The sequence below is a fragment of the Pseudoliparis swirei genome, chromosome 2 (genome assembly GCF_029220125.1).
Source record: "Pseudoliparis swirei isolate HS2019 ecotype Mariana Trench chromosome 2, NWPU_hadal_v1, whole genome shotgun sequence".
In the NCBI taxonomy this organism is placed as follows: Eukaryota; Metazoa; Chordata; class Actinopteri; order Perciformes; family Liparidae; genus Pseudoliparis; species Pseudoliparis swirei.
In genome coordinates, this window is record NC_079389.1 from 17,592,296 (window position 1) to 17,601,984 (window position 9,689).

Below are 9,689 nucleotides of genomic sequence, written 5' to 3' on the forward strand. Positions count from 1 at the left end.
CGCGGTGTTGTTGTTGTTGTTGTTGGCGGTGGTGGTGTTGTTGTTGTTGGTGGTGTTGGTGGTGGGGCCTCCTTTAATGGGTGAGGCAGAAGGTCCGCAATTGCAAATGTTGCTAATCCAAAATGTAACTGAAAAATCTTGTTTTCATTACTTTAGAATGAGCCCTTCAGGTCTACATCGGGAGCTGGTCCTGTTTGTGGAGTCCTCCATTATGCACCACCATGTTTCTACAGTGGCCCGGAGCGGACACACCAAACAAGGGCTCTAAAGAGTTTTCACGTTACCTGAAGGCCATCGTAGAACGGCCGTACCGTGGTTTTGCCCTCAGCAGCTCACATTACTATTATCTTAAATTGGGAGGAGAGAGCGGAGGGCTATTCACCGCTAGGTCACCAGTAATAACAGTAATAACAGTATAACAGTAATAACAGTAATTTACATTAAGCAGTTACAACAAACCTTTTTACTTCAGTCATTCAAGTTTTGATTCATTTTAATGCTTAAAAATACAACATTCTGGAGTTTGTGGATGCCCGCCTCTCCAAACTAGTGAAGATGGTTCAAATGCAGGGAACTAATTTCCCCCCACAGAGATTTAATCTTACTTAACACAACACAGAAGTGAATATGTGAAGGACAACACCAAACACAAAGAAGACTTCATTCATAATGAACAAGAAAATTCTGCTTTTTTGTCTCAAATCCACAACTAATAGATACTGATGGAGGGAAGACAGTCATGTGTTTTGGGAATTTGGATGAATCGATTTCCAGCATATTAGAGTTTAGGTGGTGTGCAGTATTTTAGAAAGTATCAATCTCAGATTGTCATATCATCTAGTCTAGTCATCTAGTCTATCACCTAGAATATTCTGGAACATTAATCCAGAGTAGTACCAGACTCGTCTCTGTTCAAAGACAGAACCTACACTGCAAAACTCCCAAATATGACTTATTTCAAGTCATGAAATTGCATTTTCATCTCCTCCTTCAGTGCTTGGATCCGTTCATCATCGGCGTTTTGTAGTTCCTCAGTTGTTCCAAGAAGCCAGGGTTGGGGGACGAGGCGGAACGAGCCGATTTGACCAATGAGAGGGCGGCGTCAAAGGACTGGCCTTCACATGACATCAGATAGCCAATGACAACTGCCGGTGCCCGCGACACACCGGCGTTGCAGTGGACCAACACCGCGCCTTTCTGAGGGAGGAACAGAAGGACATTTTGATATTTTAGCTGAATTTATTTTAGCCACTTGGGGGAAAAAGAACTCCACAAGAAGATAAAAACACAGACAAACCAAACATCTTATCTTCTTATTGGATTGGATTCAATCTATTGTCATTGCACAGAGTACACAGGAAACGAAATGTATTCCCTGCATTTGACCCATCCTTAGTTATTTAGGAGCAGTGGGCTGCAGTGATGCCCCCGGGGAGCAACTGGGGGTTCAGTGCCTTGCTCATGGACACTTCGACTTGCAACTAATGGGGAGAGCGGGGATCGAACCGATGACCTTGGGGTTGCAGGACGACCCCCTTACCCCACTGAGCTACAGCCGCCAAACAAGTTGTCCAATTTAATTCCAATCCATTTGCCGAATATTCCAATATTCACTCTCTTTTTTGGATTGGATTGGATTCAATCTATTGTCATTGCACAGAGTACAGGTACACATGCAATGAAATGTATCCTCTGCATTTAACCCATCCTTAGTTATTAAGTTGGCTCTATTGTTGGTCTCCACCGACTCTGAAGCTGCTTTCGAGCTGCTTTCGAGCTTCACACCACAACGGGCTGCATCACTGATGTGCTGTTGAGTTAATGGATAGCTTGTTTGTGTCCATTACCCTCTCCATTACAGCTTCTATTTTCCTTCTAATGGAGGGTTTTCGCCACAGCTGTGCCTCAGTTCTCAGGCCTCGCATGAGGTCTGCGTTCACAGCAGCCAGAAGCAAGCTGGTACCAACCTGCTCATCGGACCACTGAGAGAACGGGAAACAGGAGCATTGCTCAGGAGTCTGTCTTGTTAAAATATTGTGACATTTTAACAGATTCAAGATTCACAAACCAAACACCTGTTTTTAATTTTGATGAGCGCATGTGTCTAAATCTGAACCAGTACCAAGACAATAACTGGTAGATATTTGAAATACGATTGGGTTATAGATTGGGTCAGGATCTGGTAGGTTCAGGTATTTACTTAAAAATATACGTTTAAAGGTTGGTAATATTAATAGAAAAAATGGTGGGATAGTAGCCCATTATTTGGTAAAAAAAAGAATACTTTTGCTACTGAACATCCAGGTTTGACCTTAATTGTGAGCTTTAAAAAGCGCGAGCATTTAGAAAATTACAACAAAATGTGAGAAAGGCCTGACATGAAACCGTTAATTAAAATTAATGTAGAATGTACTGAAGACACATCTGAGTATTATTATTCACAAAACCAGGGCCGTGATGCTGCAAAACCCCTCTAAGCATCTAAACCACTGTGTGTATCTCCGCTGCAGTCATGAACTCAGTCACATGAAGCTGTCATCGTCATGGCAGCGGCATTATGTGACGGTCATTATCAGCCAAATGGCCTGCTGGGTCACCTGACCCAGCATTTCAATGTGAAAGCATCAGTTTGATTATCAGGGCTGGAATTACTACATACACACACTCAACAATATCATAGTGAACACACACACTTCAAGTAATCATACACCCCTAATGACTTCCTAATGACTCGCTGCGTGTGCGTGTGTGTGTGTGTTTGGTGTCATGTTAAGGTGAGCCGCAGGCTTCGCTGCTAAAAGCTGTATGACACTGAGATCTGATCTGTGTGCAGTTGAATAAATTATGACCAAAACTAAACAATCTATTATTCACAACAGGGGAGAGGAGCGAGGAGGAGATGTCGAAACATGTGTCACATGTCAACCCTCATTTTAAAACCCTTACATTTGTCTCCTTACTGCCTTTACTTTTCCTCATGGGATCGTTTCCTGTTGTTGGACTTGATCCGCTCATTTGGTTTCACCTGCGTTACAGCTGCTCTCACCTCTGTTACTTCTTTAGTCTCCGGAAACTTTTTTCTAATTTGTGTGAGCGACAGTATTAAAGCCGATCAGTATGTCTTTTTTTTAATGATGATTTTCCACCTTAAAGTGAAACGTGTAACGTATAAGATCAGCTTGGAGAAAGGAACATTTTCAGAAACAGAGACATGGGTGTTTGATTTTTCTGCAGAGTGGGACATCACTGTATTTAGAGAAAGTCTTTGAAGAGGACTCACTTACAGATGATTTGTCAACTATTTGTTTATTGCTAGATGTCAGTTTTGATAAGTGATGGTTTCAATCAATGCAGAAAAAGCCCCCCACCCCCCCTTCAAAAAAAGTTTTGAGCTATATTACTCTTTTGTGATACTGTGGGTCACTCACTGTACTAATTGATTATTAATAAGTTGATTGATCTAATCCGTAGGGTAGTGAGAGTGATGTTTTTACCTCGCTGCGAGCCAGCTGGATGAAGTCACAACAGTCCTGGATGTGAAGCAGCACATCAGCGTCGGGATGATCCAGAATACTGACGGTTTTATAGATGAACAGGTCAGGAAACACATTCTCCACCCCGAACGCCACGTTCAGGATGTGAGACACCTGAAGAGGAAGAGGAAGAGGAGGAGGAAGAGGAGGAGGTATAGACTTTATCTTGATGAAGATTGTCTTATCTTGATCCAGAGTAATGATGATGGAAAGCCATAAGATAATATTATCTCTTTCTTAACTTTTGTCAATCTATATATTTTTCTAGGATTAGTTAGTTGTTTTTTAAAAATATATATAAATTGGCATTTCACTGGTAAAACACATGTTCTAGTGCCTATTTAATTAAATTTTCGACTTTTTGCGTCCAAGATTCGCATAATGCTTTAGGTGATCTTACCTTGTGTTTTTTCAGAGTGCCAAAATCATGTGCAGCATCTTGAGAACCTACACACACACACACACACACACACACGTTAGTTTAAAGTTCAGGGTTTGTCTTTGTTTGTTACCAGACGCTGTCCAAGGTGCTGAACCAAGTTATCCTGAAAAGGATCTGTGTCCACTGCAGGTCAAAGGGTCATTTATGTTCCACCTGTGAACCAGTGAGCCCTGTTGGGTCACCTGCCCCCTGTCCTCCCACACAGCTGGGCTCATGTTACCCTCTTGTCTGAGCCGGGGTGGTGTTGGTGGACTGGAGGTGACTCCCGGGACAGGGTGAGGCGGGAGTGAGTGGACCCATCCACAGAGTGGAGCTGTGGCTCAATGGGTCAGTTTTGATCATATTCTGAGCGCCACGCTGACAAAGGATCCACAGAGGCTGCTAAATACGAGCTCCCCACCACCCAACGTGTCTCCTGCTAGCTTGGTGTTCTCTTTCACGGTCCAAAGTCAATTTGTACAACATTGCAATATAGTATATTTGATTTAATCATGATTTTCTTCTCAATAAAATGCAAGCAATAATATTGTTTAACATAAGCTCTCAGGAAATACATTTCATTAGCCACACACATCCTTGCTGTGGAGGTCAAATTGAATCTAATTTCTAATAGGGCTAATTTACCCAAAGCCATATAGCAGGTAAACCAGCTGCCTGATAAGAAAATGTTTTGCCACTGAGGAACAGTTCTGCATTAATTGTCAAGCTGCCAGAAGCCAGAGGGAGAGGAGTTACCTGTGGTGCAAGGTGAGTGTGTGGCTGAGTTCCACTGATGTAAAAAAGGATTTAAGTTGGTTATCTACATAGTTAAAAGAAAGACTCAGAGTTGTTGTTGTTTCCTGTTGTTGATCCCAATGGTTGTTGGAACTATTGTAATGATTTAGACAACAAGACCAACTGGACTTAATGCAATCCAGACTGTAACTTTAACTGGAACCGTGACATCACAGAAACATGTCTTCTCCTGAACTTTCCCGTTTCCTCTATTTTCTCACCTTTTCCACATAAATTGAATACAAAATAGACTTTACGCTGGACTTTAGGATGGATGGATGTCCATTTCTGTTTGTTTTCACAGGATTCGTCACATTTACTCACCCAGCAGCAGGTAGGGCTTGACGACGCCGACCTGCAGGTCCCAGGACGTGTCCGGGACGTAACCCAGCATCTTCTCTGGGGGAGCGGGGTCTTCGACCACAGTGATCGTAGAGCCCTTCCAGGTCTCGATGATGCGCCGGCCGCTCAGTGATGTCACGCGGGTGCACTGCTTCCTCAGTCGCGTCCGAGAGAAACTCTGGATCTCCTCAGTCAGGGACTGCATGACTAGACTGAAGCAGAATGAACTCAAACTGAACTGGACCGGGCTGGAGTGAACCTAAACGGTAAATAAAAAGTTAGTTGGATGTTACACACACACACACACACACACACATGCTACGAGTACTTGTACATGTTCACTTATCCATTTGAATACTACTAGTCTACTACTGTCTGGCAGTATGAGGTTAACATGTGTGGTAACAACTATTTGATGGATTAGAATGAAATGTGGTTCAAACATTAATGAATTGTAATAATTACAAGTTTAATTCGCAAAATACTTCAGTGTGTGACTAAAAACCTGCAGAACACACATGTACAGCGTTGGTGCAGTCGCAACTGTATTTTGTGTTTAGTGCTAATTAACTAATAGTAGTGTGTTAACAAGGTGAACGTACTTAACCGAGCTAGAACAATTCTATACGTATGTGAGAAAAGACAACCTGTTTCTTCAGATGCTCGCCTTAGTCCGGTTTGGTTCAGAATGGCCCTGGTTCACTTTCTAGTCCAGTTAAAACCCACAGAAACAGAGCAGAGAGCGGATCCAGTTCAGGTTCCACAAAAGAAACACTCTTCTTCCCTCTTCATTTTCTGCTCCAGAGAAGAAGAAAAAAACTTTTTTTCAGAAAGGCCAGGTTCCTGTTGCTGACTAAACCTGGTCCACATTAGACCAGGTCCAGAACAAAGCCAGTGGTACTAGTCGTGGTCCTGTCCATCTGTCCCCAGTGAGATAAGCTGTGTACTGGAAAGACTCTGCTGGAGGTGAGACTGAACTGCTGCTGTGTAACATGAAGCCTGCTGCCTGTCTGTCTGTCACTAGTGGCAGTGACACATCGACCAAGTACACAACCAACACACAGACACCAAAGTCAATTAAATTAATAAGTATTTCATATATATGAGCAAAAAATAAATGTATGGCACGTTTCTGCTTGTTTCATTTGAGGGGAAAGCTAAAAAAAAACCCACAACAAACAAAACCACAAAGAATACAGAAAACAATTTGTATAATGGCATTAAACAATCTCAATAATCACATGAGGCCAAAAAAAGGGGGAAATATTATGAGCGGAGGATGTTGTTTCCAGTAAAGTCCACAAGAGGGAGCCACATCCTTGCTGAACTAGACTGAGTCTGCAGAAACTGTAGTTTCAAATCTCGTTTTAATAATAATTATAATAATAATGCATTTCATTTTTATCGCACTCTTCCTTCAAAGAACATCAGAGTGCCAGAGTGTTTTGATTAAAAAGTTTTGTACATCATTTTATAAAAACAATGATTTTGATATATTTCACATTCATTGTACAATACGTGTATTTGTGTTGCACCGTAATAAGTGTGAGAAAAACACGAACAAATATCATTCCGGAGTGACTATTTGTTGCGTAACTTTCACACCAGAACTTGCTTCACTTCAGTCAAACTCGTGTGCGTTTCCCCGTTCAGCTCGGTTCCTGCTGGTCATGAAGACTGATCAATCGGGGCCGAGGCCGCCTGCAAAGAAGGGCCTCGAGTGGACACTGGTGATGTTTGTGTGCAAACAAAGTCGACCAACCACGCCATCCTAGCGTAGTATATAAAAGATATTAGCCTGAATTCAAAAGTTAAAGGGCCATTGAAACCATTTGCTGATTGTGAACTGTGTGTGTATGGGAAGGGAAGATAGGTTTGAACACAGGTGTCACTTTTTCCACACTCCTGATGACAAAACAGTCAAACCAGGCCCAAAACACAAGCTCCTTGGAGGCGGTAACCAAAGCAACAGCTCTCAATGTTTTATCCAAACGAAGGTCTCGCAGCTTTACCAGTAAAAACAGACACAGAATGTGAATATCCTCAAGGCTTGTTTTGTTTTTGCGTCGGAGCTTCCCAGACCTCATCTAGAGCCTCCGGGCTACATTAGCCCCTATTAACATAACACACCTGAGTCTGTCAGCAGGGGAGTTGCATTGTGGGTCACGAATGCATCAAGTTTTGACAAGAAGAATGTGTGAATCAAACTCTACAGTGTTAAAGGGGTACGATGCCGAATCGCTGAAGTACTCTCTTGCAATTAACTCCGGTACTGCTTCACTCCTTATTGTATTTTTGTGGTAACTTACAGGCGATGAAAAAAATACAGTTACTATATAAATATATTTTTTTAAGATATACAATAAGTGACATAGACGTATGCCCAATATCCATAATGCTCTGCAAATTACAGGAACTAACTGTACAAATGTCGTAGGTTTATTCAACATTTTGTGGTGTTTAAATGTAAATATTACAGGAAACATTGGACCTTCAGATTCAATTTGACTTTAGTTCCACAAAATCAGTAATTGCTGCAGGTTACTTTCAGTCCTTTGCAATATTGTGTGTGTGTGCATGTGCGTGTGCATGCATGCGCATGTGTGTGTTCAGCTGAAGTCTTATTTGTGTTGGAAAAGATTCTGGTAGTTTCCAAGAATATTTCCAAATACAGAGGGAGAGAGAAACTGCTTTCTGGCTAAACAACAGCCACAACACACACACATGCACACACACACTCGCACACACACACACACAAAGGGAGGGAGGGAGGGATGGAGGGAGGATGGTTGAGAGAGAGAGAGAGAGGTCAGGTTTCTACAGAGGTTTGTTTTGGATCTCCGAGAAGAAATTTAACAAGAGGAAAGGAGAAGAAGAGAGGAAAGCAGATAAGAGTAGAAGGTTTTTGGTTGCATTGGAATGTGTGTGTGCGTGTGCGTGTGTGTGTGTTTGTGTGTGTGTTTGTGTGTGTGCATATGTGTGTGTGTGTGTGTGTGTTTCCCTGGACTCGGGCGTGTGTGTGTCCCTGGGTATGTGTGTGTCCTCTGCTGATAAGATTGTTCTTGCCAAATGTGAGCAGCTTTTACATCACAAACACACTAGCAGACATGAATTCATGCGAATCGAGAGAACAAAAAAGAAAATTAAAGAAGGAAAGAAAGAAAGAAAGAGAACGCGATGAGGAGAAAAGGAGGGGATGGAAAAAAGGATGGAAGGGAAAGTGCTGACTCAGTTCTCTGCAAGTTGATCCATGAGTCAGAAAACCCAGAGACCCTCTGTGTGTGTGTGTGTGTGTGTGTGTGTGTGTGTGTGTGTGTGTGTGTGTGTGTGTGTGTGTGTGTGTGTGTGTGTGTGTGTGTGTGTGTGTGTGTGTGTGTGTGTGTGTTGGCTGTAACTTGACCCTAACATGGGAAGCTCCTCCAACATCTGACAACCATTACTGCTATCACACACACACACACACATGCACACACACGCCCACACACACACACACACACACACACAAACAGTGCAGTTTGCTGGGTCATATTCAGCTGTAATGGACCAATAACCGAGCTGTTAATGCAAACAAGCATGCTGGGGTCAAAGGTCACCACTAGTTGGTGAACCAGTCAGCCAGATTCAGATTCAGATCAACAACACATTGAGACAGAAAGAACAGGGAAGGAAAATCAAATGAAAACAGTGAATCCACTCTCGTGACCGACCAAGAGACGTGTGGAGTAAAGTGCATTTAAACAGGCGGATTGAGGAATAAAAGAGTTCTTTCATCTACTTCTTCTGATTCTCTCTCTTTCCCTGTCAAGTTGCTGCGCCTGAAATGAGAGTGACGGCCGGATGAGTTTGATGCACAGACTAGTTTCTGTTTCTTGGCAACACCCACGATTCCTCCGCCGGGCTGGTTCCTGTTTGGGCGTGTTGGATACGACCAAAAGACATCTCTGATGTATAAAACATTACATTCCCACAGTTTACATTAAAATGGTAAAGTCTGTATGGAAAAGTACATTCACTGCTACACTTTACTGTTTTTTAGAGCGCCACAGTGATCATTTTCTACTATTTTCCCCGTCGATTATTTGTGCGGCATGCGGTGCCATGTTGTTTTCTTCAACAACAAAATATAACAATCAGCATGAAATATTGTCCCCTCAGAAAGCAGCAAGAGAAGCCTGTAGAGGCTGGCGGTGTTCTGAATGTACACGCGATGATTTTTCTTTTTAATGATTCTGACAGTGAATAAAGACCTAGCCGGCTTTACAGAAACGGTGTTGTGACTTAACTTTATTGGAGGAGTGACAATTAGTGACAGTGTGGGCTCCATGGCGACGTAGCTCTGACAGCTCGATGGAGGAGCATCGAGGGGCGGGGCTTAGCGAAGGGTCAACTCAACCGTTCTTGCACTTGAACCGCACCATGTTGACTCCCGTCTTTCTCCTCGTGGTGGAGAAGCATGGTGTATGTCGTAGCTGCTGAGGGTGGAGATACGTTAACTACTTTATATACTTGTCAGCTATATTAGTCACAGCTTCCAACCGAGGTGTGGGGCCCCTCCAAAGGGTCGTCAAATAAATCTGAGGGGCCGTGAAAGGAGTAAT

At 42.8% G+C, this 9,689-nt stretch overlaps 1 protein-coding gene across 1 annotated transcript; it reads right to left on the reverse strand.

Moving 5' to 3' along the window:
* Positions 1-990: 990 nt before the first annotated feature.
* dusp19a (dual specificity phosphatase 19a) lies at positions 991-5,296 on the reverse strand. Its single transcript, XM_056436899.1, has 4 exons — positions 5,074-5,296; positions 3,934-3,980; positions 3,495-3,647; positions 991-1,197 (listed from the first exon to the last, which is right to left on the reverse strand). Exons 1-4 carry the CDS (start codon positions 5,294-5,296, stop codon positions 991-993), a joined length of 630 nt encoding a protein of 209 aa, XP_056292874.1.
* Between the last annotated feature and the right edge of the window lie 4,393 nt (positions 5,297-9,689).